General features: G+C 35.3%; 1 protein-coding gene across 1 annotated transcript in view; it reads left to right on the top strand.

Moving 5' to 3' along the window:
• Window positions 1-23,653, top strand: part of RGS7 (regulator of G protein signaling 7) — a gene marked incomplete at its 5' end in the record, with an annotated part of 639,686 nt that overhangs the window by 451,965 nt on the left and 164,068 nt on the right. Inside the window, one exon of the mRNA XM_081256455.1 lies at window positions 229-279. Within this exon, the coding sequence (XP_081112581.1) occupies window positions 229-279 (51 nt within the window). The remainder of the gene's footprint in view (window positions 1-228; window positions 280-23,653) is intronic.

Here is a 23,653-nt window from a genome sequence, read left to right as displayed (position 1 = left end):
ATTTCATATTTAATAATTAACAAGTTTGCACCTTGGCTCACTGAAGAAAAACAATGTATTCACGCTCTGTTTTCAATACTTCATATGTGGCTGATCTTTAATCTGTTATTAAAACAATTAGAAACATTCCTACTCTTATGAGTGCTAAATGTTGAGTTCTTAAGGTTAACATATATAAATAGATGTTCGTATATATATATATGTGTTTTTCTTTTTCTCTTTTTTCAGGGTCAGACATTGTTCAATGGTTAATAAAGAACTTAACCATAGAAGATCCAGGTAAATAAATAATTTTCCCATCGATAAAAGTATTTTCTTTGTGGTTTTAAGAAATATGTTTTCTCATGACAAGCGAGCAAACCTGAAAAATTATAATTACATTTCAACTATGTTTTTCCCATTTATACAGATTTTACGGTAGTCAATGTATATTTAACTAAATTTTATTTAGTTTACTTTAAAATTTTTTCAATATATAATATCCTATTTTATAACATTTGATTCAGGTGATTAGTGACTGCTAGAATGGATGAGCAGTACACATGTCCATAAATAATTATACATATAATTTATAGCAAGTGATTATGAAATAATGAAATTTCTCTTCTGAAAACACATAGAACTAAATCTCATTAATTTATAATTTTTCCTTAACTCCATTTTTGCGTGAGGTTTGAAAACAATGTTATTTGTAATTCCAATTTTTTATCATGCCTACGTTATGTTTTTAATTACCCTTATTGCAGCCATGGACTCATTTACTGTGGTGGACATTTTGTGTATTCTGCAATGCAAAACCAATGTCCACAATTTGAGAACAGTTTCTACCAGCGCACTTCTTCATTGCCTAGAACATACTCTGAATTGTGAGGAATTTAATTAATGACTTAAAAAAAATATCGTGTAAGAGCCTTCATGTGTGGTAAATATTTCACATCACTGAAATAAAAATGAGATTATTTTGTTTAGAGAAGATGCTGAAAAAAACAAAAGTAAATAACATAAAAATTGGGATTACAGTGACAGAATGACATAATAGAGAAAGATGGCAATACACTAAGAGACACTATTCCTTCAATTTAAAAAAATTGATTAAAAAAAAATTTACTCCTGCTTCTGGTGATTACCACCTTAGAATGGTTTAGAAATAATAGTGCATGGAGATGCAAAGTTTTTATTTTTACTCATTTTGAGCTAACTTTATAAGGCCGTGCCACCAGAAAATATACTTCTAATTCTGTACAAAATGTCTATGTACATCCCCTGATCACTTGGTATATGATCTTTTAAAATACTTATTCTATCAAGTTAAACAGGAATAAAACAAGTAAGTAAAGATGAAGCAGCTACTGCCAGCATCAAATTATTACTAGGTGAAAAAAGGAGATAATTATTGGGAAAGGAAGCCACGGTCTTGACAGTTTTACCTTTCAGCCTCAGCTCAGTGCCATTCCTGACTTTATAAACTGTAGCACCAGACAAAAGACTCCAGTGCTAAGAAAACACTGGCACAGTCACAGAAAACCAGGGAACTACTGATTTTCAAAGAATATCATTTCTCAAAAGGTGAAGTAGATACAAAAGAGTAGTTCTTTTGCAAATTAAGACTGAAAGTGTACTTCAGTAATAGTCTGAGAAGCAGGGAAAATATACAGGTATAATATGCTGGTAAGAAACATTCATTGTTTATAATTTATACAAGAAATATCATTTTAGCTATAATGTATATGAAAAACTGATTTTATTTGCTTGTTCAACAGTTTAAGGAAGTTGTAAAGCTTCATTAGAAGGTATATAAAAAGATAAAATCAATTATATCTGGGAAAGAACATTCATGTTTTTTAGTCATATTTACGACAGGCTGAAAAATTAGTTTTTGGTTGGTTGGTATGGAGTGAAAAATTCTGTGCTGGATTTTAAGAAGCACTGATGATTGTTCTGAAGATATAACAGATTTTGCACACAGAAAATGAATCAATCTGGGAGATGATTCTAGTTAAATCTGATCAGGAATGTAGCTGACATCTACTTTGGTGGTTGCATGATTAATTTAATCATACCATTTTAGAACTGCTCATGAAGAGATATGTAGTTATTATAAAGCTAGGTCTAATTTAACTTCATAAATTATCTGAAGATATTTAAAAATAAAAGAGAAACCCATGCCAGTCTTCTATGTTGTGCTTATTTGGTGGTCAAGTGGTTGTTTGAAGAACTCTAGGGATTATTTGAAGTTCTAGATCAATAATTTGTTGAAAGAGAATTTTGTGGCAAGTAGGAAGAAAAGGCTAATGCTTTGGTGTGGGAGCAGGTTCTGGTGGTCCATTTAGAGATGGGGAGAGGGTTGCATGATCTTCAGGGACTTCTGAGGGAAGGGGGTTGCATAATCCAACACCAGTATATATTTACATATACATACCAAATTTTCCTTTTACATTCATTCAACAATGGACAGTTAGGTTGCTTCCATATCCTGGCTATTGTAAATGATGCTGCAATGAACATTGGGGTGCAAATATCTTTCTGAGTTAGTGTTTTTGTTTCCTTTTGATAAATTCCCACAAGGGGAATTGCTGAATCATATGGTAGTTCTATTTTTAATTTTTTGAGGAACTTCCATAATGTTTTTCATAGTGTCTGCATCAGTTAACACCAACAGTATACAATGGTTTCCTTTTCTCCACAACCTTGCCAACATTTGTTGTTTATTATCTTTTTGCTAATAGCCATTCTGACCGGTGTGAGGTGATATCTCATTGTGTTTTTGATTTACATTTCCCTGATGATTGGTGATGTTGAGCATCTTTTTCAAGTACCTGTTGTGGACATCTGTATGTCTTCTTGGAAAAATGACTATTCAGATCATCTGCCCATTTTTAATCAGATTTTTTTATTGAATTCTTTATATATTTTGAATATTAACACTTACCAGATATATGATTTGCAAATATCTTCTCCCATTTAGTAGGTTGCCTTTTCATTTTGATGATGGTTTCCTTCACTGTGCAAAAGATTTTTAGTTTGATCTAGTCCCATTTGTTTATTTTTGCTTTTGTGTCCCTTGCCTTTGGGGTCAGATCCACCAAAACATCACTGAGATCTATGTCATTGAGTTCACTACCTATGTTTTCTTCTAGGAATTTTATGATTTCTGGTCTTACACTCAAGTCTTTAATCCATTTTGAATTAGTTTTTATGTATGGTATAAGATAGTGATCTAGTTTTGCTCTTTCACATGTGGCTGTCTAGTTTCTCCAACACCGTTTATGACATTTCATGACACTAAGATAATGTCATTTCTTTCTTTTATGTTTTTGGCTCCTTGGTAGTAAATTAATTGACCATATATTTGTGGGTTTATTTATGGACTGTCAATTCTGTTCCATTGATCTGTGTGTCTGTTTTTGTGTCAATACCATACTGTTTTTGTTTTTGGTTTTGGTTTTTTTTTGCGGTACACGGGCCTCTCACTGTTGCGGCCTCTCCTGCCATGGAGCACAGGCTCCAGACGCGCAGGCTCAGCGGCCATGGCTCACGGGCCCAGCCGCTCCACGGCATGTGGGATCTTCCCAGACCGGGACACGAACCCGTGTCCCCTGCATCGGCAGGCGGACTCTCAACCACTGTGCCACCAGGGAAGCCCCTGTTTTGATTAATATAGCTTTGTAGTATAGTTTGAAATCAGGACGCTTGATACCTCAGGTTTTGTTCATTGTTCTCAAGCTTGTTTTTACTATTTGGGATCATTTGTGGTTCCATACAAATTTTAGAATTATTTGTTCTAGTTCTACAAAATATGTCTTTGGAATTTTGATAGGGATTTCATTGAATCTGTAGATTGCTTTTGCTATTAGGGGCATTTTAACAATATTAATTCTTCCAATTCATGAGCATGGAATATCTTTCCATTTATTTGTGTCTTCAGTTTCTTTCCTCAGTGTCTTATGGTTCTCAGTGTACAGGTATTTCACTTCCTTGGTTAAATTTATTCCTATGTATTTTAATCTTTTTCATGCAATTGAAAATGGGATTGTTTTCTTCATTTATCTTTCTGATAGTTTGTTAGTAGTGTATAGAAACACAACAGATTTCTGTATATTAATTCTTTATCCTGAAACTTTACAGAATTCATTTATTAGTTCTAATAGTTTTTTGGTGTAGTCTTAGGATTTTCTATATATAGTATCATGTAAACTGAAAACAGTGAGAGTTTTACTTCTTCCTATCCAATTTGGATGCCTTTTATTTATTTTTCTTGCCTAACTGCTGTGGCTAGGACTTCAATACAATGTTGAATAAAAGTGGCAAGAGTAGACATCCTTGTCTTGTTCCTGATCTCAGAGGGAAAGTTTTCAGCTTTTCTCTGTTCAGTGTGATGTTAATTGTGGGTTTGTCATATATGACCTTTATTATGTTGAGGTACATTCCCTGAATACCCCCTTACTTGAGCATTTTTGCATAAATTGATGTTGAATTTTGTCAAATGCTTTTCTGCAACTATCAGGATGATCAATCATATGATTTTCTATTTTCACCAAGGATTTTGGATTGTAACTTTCTTTCTTGTAATGCCCTTGTCTGATTTTGGTATCAGGGTAATGCCAGCTTTATGAAATGTGTTTGGAGGGTTTCCTTTCTCTTCAGTTCTTTGGAAGAATTTAAGAAGGATCAATATTAAATTTTTGAATGTTTTGTAGAATTCACCAGTAAAATCTACTGGTCGTGGGCTTTTGTTTGTTGGGAGATTTTTAAATTACTGTTTTGATTTCCCTACTAGTAATCAGTCTATTAAGATTTTCTATTTCTTCCTGATTCAGTCTTAGAAGATTGTATATTTCTAAAAATTTATCCATTTCTTCTAGACTGTCCAATTTGTTTGCAAATACTTGTTTGTAGCAGTCCTTCTGATTCTTTATTTTTCTGTGGTATCAGTTTTAAATTCTCCTTTTTAATCTCTGATTTTACTTGTTTGAGTCCTCTCTCTTTCTTTCTTGGTTAGTCTAGCTACTTTGTTGATTTTATCTTTTAAAAAAAACAGCTCCTTGTTTCATTGGTATTTTCTATGTTTTTTTAATCTCTACTTCATTTATTTCCACTCTGATCTTTATTATTTCATGTATTCTACTAATTTTACCTTTGTTCTTTTTATAGTTCCTTTAGGTGTAAAGTCAGATTGTTTATTTGAGATATTATTGTTATGAGGTAGGAGTGTATTGCTATGAAATTCTCTCTTTGAACTGATCTTCTGCATCCCATAGACTTTGCTATATCATAGTTATGTTCTCATTTACCTTTAGGTATTTTTTTCTTCTTTTGATTTCTTTGATTATCCATTGATACTTTGGTATCAATTTTATTTAATTATAGATTTTATTTAATCTCCATTTTTTGAGTTTTTTCTCTTTATTTCCTTGTGATTGTTTTCTAGTTTCATACAATTATGGTAAAAGAAAATACTTGACATAATTTCAGTCTTCTTGCATTACTTGAGACTTGCTTTGCAAGCTAACATGTGATCTATCCTGGATATTGTTCCATATGCACTTGAGAAGAATATGTATTCTGCTGCTTTGAGATGAAACATATGTATCCGAGTGTATATATCTCTTAAGTATATGATGTAAATGTGTCATTTACGTCCACTGTTTCCTTATTTTGTCTAGATGATCTATGCATTGATTTAAGTAGTGTGTTAAAGTCCCCTACTATTGTTGTATTGCTTTCAATTTTTCAACTTAAGTCCATTAATATTTGCTTTATATATCTTGGTGCTCCTCTGTTGGGTTCATATACGTTTATAAAGGTTATATCTTCTTGCTGAATTGACCTCTTTATCCTTATGTAATGTTCTTCTTTGTCTTTTATTATAGTCTTTGTTTAAAGTCTATTTTGTCTGATATGAGTATAGCTACTCTTGCTTTCTTTTCATTTCCATATGCATGGAATATCTTTTACCATCCCTTCACTGTAAGTCTATGTGTGTCCTTTCTTCTGAAGGAGTCTCTTGTAGGCAACAAGATGGGTCTTGCATTTTAATCCATTCAGCTAGTCTGTGTCTTTTGATTATTGAATTTAGTCCATTTACATGTAAAGTAAGTAGTGATAATCATGTATTTTGCCATTTTGTTTATTGTTTACTGGCTGTTCTTATAGTTACTCTCAGTTCTTCCCTTTTCCTCTTTATCTCTTCCCTTGTGTTTTGTTGATTTTCTTTAGTATTATATTGAGATTCTTTTTCTCATTTTCTTTTGTATTTACTACAAGTCTTTTTCTTATGGTTATTATGAGGTTCACACATGACAGCCTGTTTAAATGGTAGACTGTTTTAAGTTGGTAGCAACTTAAATGTGAACACATTCCAAACGTTTATCTTTTTACTCCTCCACCCCCCTACCCTGGGCAAACGTTTTACTCATGATAACACATTTTACATTATTTATTTTATGCATCCTTTAATTAATTATTATAATTTTAGTTATTTTTACTCGTCTTTTAATCACTATGCTTGCTTTATAATGTTTGATCAACTTCCTGTAGTATATATTTATCTTTACTGGTGAAATTTTTACTTTCATATGTTTCTTATTATTAATTAGTGCCTTTTCTTTTCACCTTAAATACGTCTTTATAATATTTCTTGTAGGGATGGTTTAGTGGTGATGAACTCCTTCTGCTTTAGTCTATCTGGGAAAATCTTGACCTCTCTTTCAATTCTGCATGATATTCTTGGTTGGAAGTATTTTCCCTGAAGCACTCTGAATATGTCATCTACCCCCTTCTGGCCTGTAGTTTCTGCTGAAAAATCTGTGATAGCCTTATGTGGTTTCTTTTCATATGTAACAAGTTGTTATTCTCTTGCTGCTTTTAGGATACCCTTTTTATCCTTAAATTTTACAATTTTAATTATAATGTGTCTTGATGTGTGTCTCTTTGAGTTCATCTTATTTGGAACTCTCTGGGCTTCCTGGACCTGGATGTCTGTTACTTTTCCCAGATTAAGGAAGTTTTCAGCTACTGTTTCTTCAAATAATTTTGCTGGCTCTTTCTCTCTTCTCATTCTAGGACCTCTATAATGCATTTCATTTGATGTTGTTCCAAAGTTCTATTAAGATTTCTTCACTTTTTAAAATTCTTTTTTCATTTTTCTACTCTTGTCTGTGTTAGTTCCATTGTTTTGTCTTTCAGCTCACCAAATCGTTCTTCTACATCATGCAGTCTGCTGTTGAAACCATCTAGTGTATTTTTAGTTATGTCATAACTTCTATTTGGTACTTTTTAATATTTTCTGTCTCTGTTGATCTTCTCACTGTGTTTATTCATTCTGCTCCCAAGTTCATTGAGCATCTTTATGACCATTATTTTCAGGTCTTTATCAGGTAGATTGCTTATCTCCATTTCATTTAATTCTTTTTCTGAAGTTTTATCTTGCTCTTTCTATTGGGACATACTCCTCTATCTCCTTATTTTGCCTAGTTCTCCTTGATTGTTTCTATTAATAGGTATATCAGCTATCTCTCCCAGTCTTGAAGAAATGGCCTTATTTAGGTGATGTTTCCTGGGACTCAGAAGCACAATTCTGCCTGGCCACTAGATCCAGGAGTTCAAGGGGTCTCCCCTATGTGTGCTGCATGCACCCTACTGTTGTGGTGGAATCCTGGCTGCTGTGTGGCACTGGTGGATGAGTCTGGATCCCAGGTTAGCTGCTGGGAGCAGCTGCCAAAGGGCACTAGTAGATGGGGCTATTGCTAATCCAGCAGGGCTTTTAGTGAGGCATGCGCACTGGTGCTAACAGATGGACAATTCCAAAATGGCACCCTCTAGTGCCAGTGTTAGCAAGGTAACCTGCTATCACATAAATGGCTCAAATCAGTGATTCATTTCCAAGGGGGGTATTCCACCTGGTTCCTGTCTCTCTGGCAGATGCTTCAAGGTTAGGAAGTGGGTATGATCCATGTGACCTATAATCCATGTACTTTTTTTTTTAATTGAAGTATAGTTGATTTACAGTGTTGAGTTATTTTCAGGTATACAGCAAAGTGATTCAGTTATATATATATACATATACATATATTCTTCTGCAGATTCATTTTCATTACACATTATTACAAGATATCAAATATAGTTCCCTGTGCTATACAGTAGGTCCTTGTTGTTTATCAATTTTATATATAGTAGTGTGCATCTGTTAATCTCAAACACCTAATTTATCCCTTCCTCCCCCTGCCTTTCCCCTTTGGTAACCATAAGTTTATTTTCTATGTCTGTGAGTCTTTTTCTGTTTTGTAAATAAGTTCATTTGTATCATTTTTTTAGATTCCATGTATAAGTGATATCCTATGATATTTGTCTTTCTCTGTCTGACTTATTGGGATAATCTCTAGTTCCATCCATGTTACTGCAAATGACATTATTTTCTTCATTTTTATGACTAATATTCCATTGTATAAATACCACCTCTTCTTTATCCATTTATTTATCTGTCAATGGACACTTAGGTTGCTCCATGTCTTGGCTGTTGTAAATAGTACTTCTATGAACATTAGAGTGCTTGTATCTTTTTTTTTTTTTTTTTTTTTTTTTTGCGGTACGCGGGCCTCTCACTGTTGTGGTCTCTCCCATTGCTTGTATCTTTTCAAATTAGAGTTTTCATCTTTTCCGGATATATCCCCAGTAGTTGGATTGCTGGATCATATGGTAACTCTATTTTTAGTTATTTTAAGGAACATCCATACTGTTCTCCATAGTGGATGCACCAGTTTACATTCCCCCAAAGACTGTAGGAGGATTCCCTTATCTCCAACCCCCCTCTAGCATTTGTTTGTAGATTTTTGATGTTGGCCATTGTGACTGATGTGAGGTAGTTTTGATCATTGTAGTTTGATCATCATTGTAGTTTTCATTTGCATTTCTCTAATAACTAGAGATGTTGAGCATCTTTACATGTGCCTGCTGGCCATCTGTATGTCTTCTTTGGAGAAATATCTATTTAGTTCTTCTGCCCATTTTTTGATTGGATTGTTCTATTTTTTAATATTGAGCTATATGAGCTATTTGTATATTTTGGAAATTAATCCCTTGCCAGTTGCATCATTTACAGATATTTTCTCCCATTCCATAGGTTGTCTTTTCATTTTGTGTATGGTTTCTTTGCTGTGCAAAAGCTTTTAAGTTTAATTAGATTCCTTTTGTTTATTTTTGCTTTTATTTCCATTACTCGAGGAGATGGATCAAAAAATATTGCTGCTTTATGTCAAAGAGTGTTCTGTGTTTTCTTCCAGGAATTTTATAGTATCCAAACTTACATTTAGGTCTTTAATCCATTTTTAGTTTATTTTTGTATATGGTGTTAGATAATGTTCTAATTTCATTCTTTTACATCTAGCTTCCCAGTTTTCCCAGCACCACTTATTCAAGAGACTTTTTTCCATTGTTTGTTCTTGCCTCATTTTTCATAGATTAATTGACCATAGCTGCATGGGTTTATTTCTGGGCTTTCTATCCTGTTCCATTGATCTGTGTGTCTGTTTTTGTGTCAGTACCATACTATCGCTTTATAGTAGATTCTGAAGTCAGGGAACGTGATTCCTCCATTTCCATTCTGCTTTCTCAAGATTTTTGGCTATCTGGAGTCTTTTGTGTTTCCATACAAATTTTAAAATTATTTTTCTAGTTCTGTGAAAAATCCCATTGGTAACTTGATAAGGATTGTCTTGAATTTGTAGATTGCCTTGGGTAGTATGGTCATTTTAACAATATCGATTCTCCCACTCCAAGAATACCACCATATATCATTCCACCTGTTTGTGTTGTCTTCAGTTTCTTTCATCAGCATCTTCTAGTTTTCAGAGTACAAGTCTTTTTCCTGCTTAGGTAGGTTTATTCATTTATTCCTATGTATTTTATTCTTTTGGATGTGATGATAAATGGGATTGTTTCCCTAATTTCTCTTTCTCATATTTCATTGTTGGTGTATAGAAATGGAGGAGATTTCTGTATATTGATTTTGTATCCTGCAACTTTATTGAATTCATTGATGAGCTCTAGTAGTTTTGGTGGCATCTTTAGTCTTTTCAATGTATAGTATCATGTCATCTGCAAACAGTGACAATTTAACTTCTTCCTTTCAAATTTGGATTCCTTTTATTTCTTTTTCTTGTCTGCTTGCTGTGGCTAGGACTTCCAAAATTATGTTGAGTAAAAGTGGTGGAAGCAGGCATCCTTGTCTTGTACCTGATCTTAGAAGAAATGCTTTCAGATTTTCACCACTGAGTATGATGTTAGGTGTGGGTTGTCATATGCGGCCTTTATTATGTTGAGATGCATTCCTTCTATGCCCACTTTCTGGAGAGTTTTTATCATAGATGCTGTTGAATTTTGTCAGAAGGTTTTCCTGTAGCTATAGAGATGATCATACTGTTTTTATTCTTCAATTTGTTAATGTGATATATCTCATTGACTGATTTGCAGATATTGAAAAATCCTTACATCTTTGGTATAAATCCCACTTGATCATGTTGTATGACCATTTTAATGTATTGTTGGATTGAGTTTGCTAGTATTTTGTTGAGGATTTTTGTATCTATGTTCGTCAGTGATATTGGCCTGTAATTTTCCTTTTTTTGCAATATCTTTGTCTGGTTTTGCTATCAAGTTTATGGTGGCTTCATAGAATGAGTTTGGAAGTGTTCTCTCCTCTGCAATTTTTTGGAATACTTTCATAAGGATAGGTGTTAACTCTTCTTTAAATGTTTTGTAGAATTCACCTGTGAAGCCATCTGGTCCTGGACTTTTGTTTCTTGACAATTTTTAAATTACTGATTCAATTTTAGTACTTGTAATTCATCAGTTAATATTTTCTATTTCTTCCTGGTTCAGTCTTGAGAGATTGTTCCTTTTTAAGAATTTGTGCATTTCTTCTTGGTTGTCCATTTTATTGGCGTATAGTTGCTCATGGTAGTCTCATGATCCTTTGTATTTCTGTGGTGTCACTTGTAACTTCTTTTTTATTTCCGATTTTATTGATGTGCGCCCTGTTCTATTTTTTCTTGTGAGTCTGGCTAAAGGATTATCAATTTTGTTTATCTTGTTAAAGAACCAGCTTTTAGTTTCATTGATCTTTTCTATTGTTTTCTTCATCTCTATTTCATTTATTTCTGCTCTGATCTTTATTTCTTTCTTTCCTTCTACTAACTTTGGGTTTTGTTTGTTCTCCTTTCTCTGCTTGCTTTATGTGTAAGGTTAAGTTGTTTGAGATTTTTCTTGTTACCTGATGTAAGACTGTATTGATCTAAAATTCCCTCTTGGAACTGCCTTTGCTGTGTCCCATAGGTTTTGGATCATCGTGTTTTCATTTCCATTTGTCTCTAGGTATTTTTTGATTTCCTCTTTGATTTTTCCAGTGGTTCCTTGGTTGGTTAGTAGCACATTGTTTAGCCTCCACACTTTTGTGTTTTCTGCCTTTTTTCCTTGTGGTTGATTTTTAGTCTCATAGCATTTTGATCAGAAAGTATGATTGATATAATTTCAATTTTCTTAGATTTTCCAAGGCTTGTTTTGTGGCCTAGCATTTAATCTACTCTAGAGAATGTTCCATGTGCACTTGAAAATAATGTGTATTCTCTGCTTTTGGGTGGAAATCTCTCTATATATCAATTAAGTTCATTTGGTCTAATGTGTCATTTACAGCCTGTATTTCCTTATTGATTTTCCACCTGGATTTCCAGTCCATTGCTGTAAGTGGGGTGTTAAAGTCCCCTAAAACAATAAGCTTTATCATTGATTTATCCTTTTGTGTCTGTTAATTTTTGCCTTCTGTATTGAGATGCTTCCATGTTGGGTGCATATATATTTACAATTTTTATATCTCCTTCTTGCATTGATCACTTGATCATTATATAGTGTCCTTCTTTGTCTCTTGTAACAGTCTTTATTTTAAAGTCTATTTTATTCAAAATAAGTATTGCTACTCTGGTTTTCTTTTCATTTCCATTTGCGTGGAATACCTTTTTCCATATCCTCACTTTCAGTCTGTATGTATCTCTAGTTCTGAAGTAAGTCTCTTGGAGGCAGCATATATATGCATCTTTTTTTATTCATTCAACCACTCTATGTCTTTTGGTTGGAACATTTATTTCATTTATGTTTATGGTAATTATTGGTATTCCCGCCCCCTTTTTTCTTCTCTTTTGATGTGATGATTATCTTAGTGTTATGTTTGGATTCATTCTTTTTTGTGTATATATCTGTTATAGATTTTTTGGTTTGCAGTTCCTGTGAGGTTTTTGTATAACAGTCTCCCTCCCTCTCTCTCTCTCTCTCTCTCTCTCTCTCTCACTCTCTTTCTCTCTCTCTCTCTCTCTCTCTCTATATATATATATATGTGTGTGTGCGTGTGTATAAATATACATATATTATATTATATATATATGAATTATTGTTTTAAGTTGCTGATCTCTTAATTTCAAATGCATTTTTTAAAGCCTGCATTTGTACTCTCTTCCCCGCACGATTTCTGTTTTTGATATCATATTTTACCTCTAACTGTTTTCTGTATCCCTTAACTGCTTATTGTGGTTACAGATGATTTTACTACTTTCATCTGTTAACTTTCCTACTAGTTTTGTTTGTGGATGATTTATTACTTTTCCTGTATGTTTGCCTTTGTCAGTGAGCTCTTTCATTTCGTAATTTTATTGTTTCTAGTTGTGGCCTTTTCTTTTTCACCTAGAGAAGTTTCTTTAACATTTGTTGTAATGCCAGTTTGGTGGTGCTGAATTCTTTTAGCTTCTGCTTGTTTGTAATGCTTTGATTTCTCTTTCAAATCTGAATGAGAGCCTTGCTTGGTAGAGTATTCTTGGTTATAGGTTTTTTCCTTTCACCACGTTAAATATATCATGCCATTCCCTCCTGGCCTGCAGAGTTTCTGTTGAAAACTCAGCACATAGCTTTATGTGAGTTCCCTATTATGTTATTTGTTGCTTTTCTCTTGTTACCTTTAATATTCTCTCTTTATCTTTAATTTTGTCATTTTGATTACAATGTGTCTGTGTGTTCCTTTTTTGGATGAATTCTGTATAGGACTCTCTTCACTTCCTGTACTTGGGTGACTGTTTCCTTTCCCATGTTGGGCAGGTTTTCAGCTATTATCTCTTCAAATGTTTTCTAGTGCCCTTTCTCACTTCTCCCTCTGAGACCCCTATAAGGTGAATATAAGTGTGCTTGATGTTGTCCCAGAGGTCTCTTAAACTGTCCTTGTTTTCATTCTTACTTCTTTTTTTCTGTTCGATGGCAGTGATTTCAACTACTCTGTCTTCCAGGTTACTGATCTGTGCTTTTTTATCATTTAGTCTACTATTGATTCCTTCTAGCATATTTTTCATTTCAGTTATTGTATTCTTCATCTCTGTTTGGCTATTCTTTAAATTTTATAACTCTTTGTTAAAAATTCTGACTCCTTGCTCTGTGCATCCATTCTCCTCCCTAGTTTTTTGCTCATCTTTACAATCATGACTCTCAACTCTTTCTCAGATAGATTGCCTATCTTCACTTCACTTAGTTCTTCTCGGGTTTTATCTTGTTCCTTTGTCTGGAACATATTCCTCTGCTGCCTCATTTTGTCTAAGTCCCTATTTGTATTTTTATGTATTTTAGGTTATTTCTGTTTCTCAACCTTGGAGAAGTGGCCTTCTCTAGGAGATGTCCTATGTGTCCCAGCAGTGCACTTCCCTCTTGTCACCCCAGCTGTATGCTCTAGGGCTTCCCCCAAAGAGTGCTTCATGGGTTCTTCTGTTGTGGTGGGCTGACTTATATGGGTGGTCTGGTAGGCTTTACTGGCCCCTAGTCCAGTTGGTTGGAAGGTCCTGCCTTGTGTGGATGTTGCTGGCTGCTGTTTAATGAGGTCTTGTCATGAAGCGGCTGGTTGCAGAACCCTAAGGCACCCCAGGGCTAGTGCTGGCTCACTGGTGGGTGGAGTCTAAGTCATGCAGGGGCTGTTGCCCACACACTGGCATGTGAAGCCAGATCCTGGGGTTAGTGCAGGACTACTGGCAGGCAAAGTTGTTTCTTGGAGCCTGGCTGCATGGCCCATGGATCCCAGAGCTCATTTTAGATTGTTGGTGAAGGAAGGCTAGTTCCTGACACAGTTATGTATGTGGTTCAAGGTGTCCTGAAAATTGTGTTGGCCTAATAGTGGGCAGGGCCAGGGCCCAGCTGACCAAAGTGTAGGGTCTGGCTTGCTGTTGGCAGTCTTATTCCACAGGCTGTGGGATCATGGTTTTCCTGGTTCTGGCATCTGCCTCCTAGTGAGTGAGGCTGGTCTAGAGGCTAGTGCAAGCTTCCTGGAGGGCAGGGCTGGTGCCTACTCACTGTTGTGTGGAGGTGGGTCTTGGCCCTCTGGTGGGCAGGGCTGTGTCTAGGCGCATGTCTAGAGGTGACTCTGGGCTCAGGAAGTCTTTAGGCAGCCTGTCTGCTGATGGGTCCGTACCAGGTTAGTTGTTTGGCCTGAGGCATCCCAGCATTGGAGCCTACAGGGTTTGGGTGGGGCCAGGTCTTGGTGCTAATGATCCAACAGTGTTCACATACTTGGATGTTTCTCAATATGCCTGCCACTAGTGTCTTTGTTCCCAAGATTCCCCACCTCTCCAAGAGACTCTCCGAGTCCAGAAGGTAAGTCTGGCCCAGGCTCCTACCAAATTATTGCTTTTGCCCTTGGTCCCAGTGTGGGTAGGATTTTGTGTGCTCCCTTTTCAGAGTGAAGACTCTATTTCCCCTAGTCATGTGGGGCTCTGTAATTAAGCCCTGCTGGCCTTCAGAGCCAAATACTGTGTGGTCTCTTCTTCTTGGCTCTGGAACCCCAGGCTAGGGAGTCTCATGTGAGGTTTAGTACTCTCACTCCTGTGGGAGAGCCTCAGCAATATAATTATTCTACAGTTTGTGGGTCTCCCCCCTCCCTGGGGAATATGGGATTTAATTATATCATGAGTCTACCCCTCCTACCTATATCACTGTGGTTCCTTCTTTATGTCTTAGTTGTAGAAGATCTTTTCTGGTAGGTTCCAGTGTTCTTCATTGATGATTGTTCTGCAGATAGTTGTGATTTTGTTGTGCTCATGAGAGGAGTGAGCTCAGGGTCTTTCTAGTCTGCTGTCTTGGCCAGTCTCCCTGTGTCCTTTTTGTTCTGTTCTTTTTGTGCTGGTTTTGGGTTGAATGAGTCTGTACATAAGATGTTTAAGAACAGGTTTTATGCCCTCTGCAGTTACGTAGTTTTCCTGGGCATATTCCCCATTGGTTTTCAAAGCTAAGCATTTGGGGGGTGTGTCTCTTCTGTTCAGGATCAAAGGGTTAGAGTGCCTGATGTGTAATTTGAATCCCTTTCTCCTCAGGGAGAAATTCTATACCTTTGTGATCCCTCCTAATTGTGGATTGCTGTGGCTGAGGTGTGGGTTTTTCCTTGACAAGCCAGTATCTCTGCCTTTTCTTCCTGTCTTGAAGCTCTCCTTTTCCCTTTGTTGAGGAGGTGCTGTTCATTCAGTTTTCAGGTCCTTTTCCAAAAGAATTATTTCATATGTAGTTGTAGCTTTGTTGTGTCCATGGGAGGATGTGAGTTCAGTGTCTTCAATACTGCCATCTTGAACCCACATTTCTCTGAATGTTTCTTATTAGGCATATTCCTAGTTATTTTATTTTGTGTAACTATTATATGTGGGTTCTCTCTTCCATTATATTTACTAACTGATTATTGTTTGTACATATGAAAATTATTAATTTATATATGCTAATTGTATATATCACTACATTACTAAATTTTACTTTTATTAATATTTTTGTATTTGTAATTTATTTTAAAACTAGAATACTTCTTCCAGCAGTTTTTCAGGATTATATGTGGTTGTGGTTGAGTACCTGAGCCCTTGCATATGTGTCAGTAACTTTTGTTGCCTGTGTGTATGCTGACAACATGGCTAGATATAGAGTACATGAGATAAACTTTCATTTTTAAAACACTGTAGATATTAATTCATTGCTGTTATGCATTCAATATGCTGTTTTTCCCCTGCCAGTATCCTTACCATAATGTCTTACCTCTCTTTGAAATTCAAAACATAGGTACACAGTTCCTAGTTGTTTATACTTTTTTTTTTTGGTGTATTTATATTATGTGCTGAATCATTTAAGTTGATTTAGGTTTTCTAAAGATGAAGAAAATTGTTTTTTCCTTTTCTGTTATTAAACTTCATATTTTTATTTTTAAAATGTGACTATTTTGTGCTTTTCTGAGAATTGAAATATATACATATAAATAAATTAAGCAGTTAATACTGCATCTCGTTGCTCAGAACATGTTAACAATTATAGTTAGTTTTATATTCATTGTTACTGTTATATCTAATTATTTTCCTGTTTATTTGTTCTGGTTTATTCTTTTGAAACATTTACTGGTATATTTCACTCCATTCTATACTGCAATTTTTTTCATTATTTTCCTAGCTTTTCACCTTTCTTCTCCATCTAGATTAACTTATTTTGTACATTACACGATTTCTTTTAATTTTCTTCACTGGCAATTCAGCTGTTATTGTTGCTAATAGAAAATAAATATATTATGGTACTTCAAATTTTTATTATTTTTCTTATTTTCTCCAGTTCTTTATTTATTTTTACCTGCCCTTTTGCAAGTTCCCTTCTAATCACAGTGTGCTGTCTTATTAGTTATCTTTTATCTCTTCTTATATTACATCAGTGCCATTCACTTTTTACATTATAATTGCACATAGAAAATACTGTCATAATTTTACTTCTTGTCATTTTATGTCTTAGAAATGTTTGTGGGTTTGTTTTTTGAATTGTTTTCCCATTTATTCTCCTCAAATATAAAATATTCTACATAGGACTGACAGTTATTGATAGGGTGGATGGATTGTCCTTAAAAAACTCAGTGCCATAGTTTCCCTTTTTTTCAGCTGGAGCTTCAGTGCTGGTAATATTTATTTGCCTTAATAGATTAGCTTTCTTTTGATAGACTGAGTCATGTGGTTAAGTTCCACAGCTGGAACTGTGGGAACCCTTATATCAGGACTTCATCATGATATTATAACTGTCTCTGAGTGTGATGAACCCATTTCACTGGGTTACATTCTCTCCCTATATTCTGCTTTGTCAATTGCCCAGCTGCCTGCAAGCTGTGGCCTTTCCAGATTTCTGTGGTATTTGTTCTCCACTGTGGTAGAGAAAAGCAGTCCAAAAATTTTACCGTTGTTATAGCCCCACTTCGGCTGCTTTTGGGTGCTGTTGATCTACTTGAATGAACAGGATCCAAAATAGTGTGCTCTGTTCTCCTGTGTTCTGCCCTTCCCATGCAGATTTTGGGGTTTTATTAGTGATCTTCCAAAGTCTTCTCAGTGCTGTGGTGCTTTCTTAGGAGGTGTTGCAATCTGATGCAGTATATATTATATTCTTAGACTTTGGGGGTGTATGTTTTGCCACCCTTCCCTAATTTTTAATGCTAATGCAGGTTTCTATTTGTGTAATTTTTTCTGCTGAGTTGATAGTTATAAACTTTGCTTATGTTGCCATGGTGCTGGAAGTTAATGATTTTATTAATACTTTTCAACTCTATTTCTTAGAACATAGAATATATATGCAAATGCAAAGCACAGAATAAATTGCATTAGCCTTAGAGTTAGAGCTTAGCTGATAGACTAAATGAAATGGTACTTTGATTTCATAGAAAGAGAAATTGATAGGGTAGGAGTGTGAGAGGAAGAATGTAGCCCTTGGTGAACATCTTTTCTCTCTGGCATCCATTGGAAAGCATATTGTACACTACCAATGTCTTCAGTTGGTGATTCACTCAGTTGCTTGCATGTTGTTTCTTATTCTCATTGACAAGGTCTCTTCCTTTCTTTGACAATATTTGCTTTACCAGGCTTAGTTCGGGATATCACAAGGAGTGATCCTGCCTCAAACTGGGAAAGTGTGTTGTGCTTCCTAAGGCCCTGTGGCATATTTCTGTTTTACTGCCAGCTGCATGAGAATAATTCTGCTGCTCTCTTACTATTCTGAAGTATGGGGTTCTTTGAGTTGTCTGAGGTCCTCTCTGCCTGGACAAACCATACAGTCCTTGCAGTATGATCCTTCTGGGTCACCAGGTCTCTATTTAGGAAAAGAAACAGGTGGTCTCTGCTCTTGCATAAAGGTATTAACCTTGTGCTTGTTCTTTTCCACATTGTTTGAAATAGTATTCTATCATATCAATTAGCTTTTGCTGTGTATCAAACTACCCCAAAATTTAGTGACTTAGAACAAACAGCTATTTTATTTAGCTCATGATCCTGTGGATTGGCTGGGCCAGAGTTTACTTGGTTGATTCCTGCTGGACTTTCTGATGGACTGTAGCTACCTGGTAGATGGATGATCTAGGATTTTTGGCATATTTGGTACTTGATAGGCTGTCAGCCAGGTGCATCTCATTCTCTCATCCTTCAACCTGCTAGCACTGGCTTTTTAACATGGTGTTTTCTGGGTTCCAGATGCAACAGGCTTCTGCTACTGTCACATTTTCTATTGCTTCATTCGCCAAGCAAGTGCCATGGCCAAGAACAGAGCCAGTGTAGGAAGGTACATTCAAAAACATGGATGCAGAAGCGTGCAAGCAAATTGGGGCAATTACTACAAAAATCATCCACATCTGTATTTCTTCTGCTTTTCAGGTCTGCCCTCCTATGTTATGTCCTACTAGCTTTTGACTTGGAGTTGCAAAATTCATCCTCCAGAACCTGTTCATTTTTTCTTAGTAAATATGCTTTATGTCCAATATCATATCATACTAATTATAGATGTGATTTGAGTGAATTTATCAAAGACAAAGCTTTGGTGAAGTTTGCATCCTTCACAAAATGATTGACAGACATCAATAACTTCTTGATATCACCCTGCTCATTTGTGATCCTTGCTGCCTCTCCCTAGAAGGGTCACTCTTACCAAACTCTTGAAGTGATAGTGACCAAGGTGAGTAGTACCTCAGACTAATGAGTAGCTAGGATTTGACATGAATCTCACTCTGACCTGTGGATATCAAAGAACATTAAATATTTCTGTGTTCCCTGAGTGGCAACCTGCTTGCTCTACCTTTCTCCTTCTCTTTGTCAGCCCATGCTTCTTGAGATCCCAGTATTCCTTGAAAGGCATCCTGGAAATGAAGATGGGTAATGGGCTTTGCAGACATGCTTGAGCTTGAATCTGTTATCTGTACTTACTGTCTATGGAGCATTGGGCAAGTTACTTAATTTCTCTCTTTTTTTTTTCTTTTCTTCTTCTTCAGTAAGATGCTTTTATTACAATATTTTGTGAAGCTCAAATAAGTCAACATGCAAGTGTGCCAAAATCCTGATTTTATTTTTAAAAAGGCCAGATTCTTTTAAACTCTGAACATTTGCAAGCACATTTAACTAAATTGAATTCTTTAAAAACGTATGCAATTTTTATACTAGGCTTCAAATGCAACCTATTCCTTCTCATCATCATTCAGCTCCCATTGGCTTTCCTTTACAATGAATATTTTCTGAGCATATTTACATTTGAGAGCACTCAATTTGTTGCTTAATTTTATTAGCTTTTATTTTTTATTTTACATGTTGGTCTTGTCGCTTCATTCAAATCTAGAGAACATAATGGCAGAGAACATATAACCCCTCCAGTCATTGACTGAAGTGCCAAGATCAATCAGTTCCCAATTATCACTTGAATTTTTTTTACTAATGGGAATCCACTGAAGTGATATCAAGTTTATGGTAACTACTGATTTAGTTTGTGATCTCCTAAATAGATGAGAAGTGAGGAGGAAGAAATTTCAAATGAACTTTTCTTCATCTAAACCAAACCCAATATAAAAGAAATGGTTTAAAATGCAGACAGAAGAATAAGATTAAGGATAAATATAGATTTATCCAGGATAAAAACTTAATTTTGAATAGTTGCAAAATTTCTTCCTTTAGAAGTATCATCTGTTGTAAAAAAAAAAAAAAACCTGTGAAAATTGAGATTCAGACAAAATTGAGATTCAACCAGATGTTTTGCTTACATATTATCAAACTGGATTGAATATCTTGTCACTGAATTAATTGAATCAACCTATTATGTTCACCATTATACAGAGTCTGTCATCTGCCTCTAAATCCTGCCACAAGTTCTCTAGAGAAAGTGATATAAATTCTGTTAAATATAATAAAACTCTGTTACAAATGGCCTTAGTATTCTATGGATTTGGTTAGCTTGCCAGTGAAATCAGAATGTATCAGAATTGAGAAAGTATATAGTATCTCTGTTATCCTTGATAATGTTTACTTGCAAAGCATTCCGTGCTTTTTCCATATAGTTTTTAAATAGATCATTTCATTTGAATACCACAAAAATATCAAGAAGTAGCCATGCAGACATAGTTATTTTACAATTGGAGAATCAACTGAGAGGGAATTATGACAAAAACCTGTTTAAATACATAGAAACGTGTCTCCCAATCTCTACCCTGTGTGTATGCTCCTTTTTGAACAATTATTTCAGACCTAGATTCTACTTTTCCTTAAATTGTTGGCAACCATGAGACGTGCCTAGATCCACCTGACCAGATGTTTCATTATATAATGTTTGTTGGAATAAAGAAATTGATTTTCTCGGATTTGGTGTTGTACTTACCTATTGCATCCTGGCCCTACCCTTTGTTAGAGCTATTTCCTATATATTTCAACTCATATGTATTATAGGAAAACTAAAAAGATTTTTTTCTGCATGCTCTTGTTTCAAACAATAGTCTTACTTCGGTAGTGGGAAGAAAGAAGCATTTAAAACACTCTGAACCTATAAAAATACATATTTTAGGGCTTCCCTGGTGGCGCAGTGGTTGAGAGTCTGCCTGCCGACACAGGGGACGCGGGTTCGTGCCCCGGTCCGGGAAGATCCCACATGCCGCGGAGTGGCTGGGCCCGTGAGCCATGGCCGCTGAGCCTGTGCGTCCAGAGCCTGTGCTCTGCAACGGGAGAGGCCACAACAGTGAGAGGCCCACGTACCGCAAAAAAAAAAAAAAATACATATTTTATTGTCCAGTCTACAAGTTATCATGTCAATGTGAAATAGATAAAAGTGACCCCTTTATTATTTATTGTTTCAATGCTAATGAACCATTATAGGAAAATATTCTTTCTTTCTATGGCATAATTTTAAATTCTGATGATAATATGCAAGAAATCATAGACTGGAGCCATCACACACACCTCTAACAAGATTGATTACTTTGACCTTGTTCAGAATGATAGATATTACCCAAGCATACATCTTGCAAATGTGCATTTTCTGTTTTAAATAATGCTTAAAGAAAACATTAATAAATTCCTCATATCTTTGAGTACCTGCTCCCAACCCATGTCCCTGCTACTGCAGCCAGAGCTTCATAGTTATTCATATTTACATAGGGAATACTATATGTTGTTCTAATTATTTTCATGTGAGATGAGCAAGAGCCATAGTTTCCTTTATGTATTAATTTTGGTGACTCATTAGCTTCTCCTGAGAAGAGAGCAGTAATTCCTTTTTGCACATATTCTATTGGTACCCCAGTTCTTTAAAATACAAATCACGGTATCTTTATATGGAATATAATCAGGAGCCTGTCTTTTGGTGGCCTTTGCCCCTTGGGAATATTCTAGCAAGGCAGAAAGTAAAAAAGTCTGCAAATGTTTACTCTATGATATCTTCCAATCAAAGTAATCCATACCAACAAGTAAAGCCCAGTCATATCTAGCCTATTGGGATCAACTCTTTCATTTAACTTATATCCTAGCCACACTTCCTTCACCTCCTCTCCTCCATTTTTCTATTTATTTATTTATATTTTGCATTTGCATTTAAATACCGTATTTCATAATGGAAAAAGTGAGTGCTATTGTCATTTTATTAATATAATAATGCAGTTGCCGTATGTAATTAAAACTCAAAACCCAGAATGTACTGAAAAATCTTCATAAAGTCCATAAATCAAAGTTTTGATTGCCAGAATGGAGGCTATTACTCCCAGCTTGTCTGCCATGGTTTTAGCCACAGGCAGGCCATTTTTCCTGCTGATAGATGCTTTTTCTGGTTTGGGTTTCTGGCTGTCTTCATCTCCCACCTTGGTTACTATATTGCAATAACAGTAGAAAAAAATTATAATACATTAGCATTAATGAATTGGGTGTCCCCCAGGTACCATACTGTATGTTTTCTTCCTATTTAAATCATTATAAATAAAAAGGAGACAAAAAAGTTCACATGTATTGAACACCAACTATATGCCAAGCACCTGTTGAAAACTTGGTATAGAGTTGACCGTTGAAAAACACAGGTTTGAACTGCACAGGTCCACTTATTTGCAGATTTTTTTCAATTGTAAATACTACAGTGCTACACAATCTGAAGTTTTTGAATCTGAAGATGCAGAACCCTGGATATGGAAGGGACTGACTGTAGAATTATACTCAGATTTTCAACTGTGTAGAGGGTTGGAATTGTTCAAGGGTCAACTGTATGTTATTCAATCTTAAAGAATAAAGAGAGAAAAACTTCATAAAGTAGGTGGTAGACCAGAAAACGAAGTCTCAGATCGTGAAACTACTAAGAGAGAACCAGTATTCAAATCCAGATACATTTGATATCAAAAAATGAACTCTTTCAGGTCCAGACAAGGAATATCAATTTCACTTTACAGATGAGGTTCCTAAGACTCAGAACAGACCTGAGATGTGGAGCTGGGATTCACACCTGCTATGTCAGACATGATGTCAAAACAATGCATTTGTTAGAGATTCAGCAGGTACCCTCTGGCTATGCTAGTTCCCTCTTTTGATTTGTACTGGCTAGCACACGCATCTATAAATGTCAGTCCTAGAGTTTTGTAACCTCTCTCAAGTTTACCTGAGTGGATGATTTTCTGTATTTTATTTATAGTTGCCAACTATTTATTAAGGAATATACTAAAAGTATCTGGGAATGTAATTAGAATTGCAGTCTTTTTGTTTGTAAAACTTGAACAGGCATAATGATAGCATCATTCGGTGTACTTTTAACTAGGTTATTAATTCCACTTAGGAACGTTTTCTACCTCAGCAGAGCTTGATATCTCTATCTTATCCACTAGAAAAACCAAAAATAAAGATTACACCACAGACCAAATTGTCCTGTGGTGTTGTCTAAATTCTTCTAGGAGCCGGTTGGCCTATTTGCTGTCTTCTTCTTTTTAGGTCTTCACTTTCTTTATTATTAACCTTTTTATGTACACATGTTCCTTTTATAAGCCAAGTTGAATATTTTTGTTTTGAAGAAGAAATAGGGCATGTACAACCATTTTAAAAAAAAAAAGGAAAGGAAGGAATGTAGGAAAAATTAAGGAAAAATAGAAAAAAAATAGAAAGAAGGAAAGAAAAGTAGAAAGGATCGGTAAAGCTAATAAGGCCTAGAGCATAAGATGTTGAAAATATATCTATTCATCAAGATAGGCTACTCAGAAAAATAAGGGAAATGTAAGTGATTATATCTGTTATCCAGAAGGAGCCATAGACAGTTGTGTAAAAGCTATCTAAAAAGTCAGGCCCCTTTATCTTTTATTAAATATAACAGTATTTTTTATCTC

The sequence above is a fragment of the Mesoplodon bidens genome, assembly GCF_964165515.1.
Source record: "Mesoplodon bidens genome assembly, chromosome: 2".
Lineage (NCBI taxonomy): Eukaryota > Metazoa > Chordata > Mammalia > Artiodactyla > Ziphiidae > Mesoplodon > Mesoplodon bidens.
This window is presented reverse-complemented; position numbering and strand designations above follow the sequence as displayed.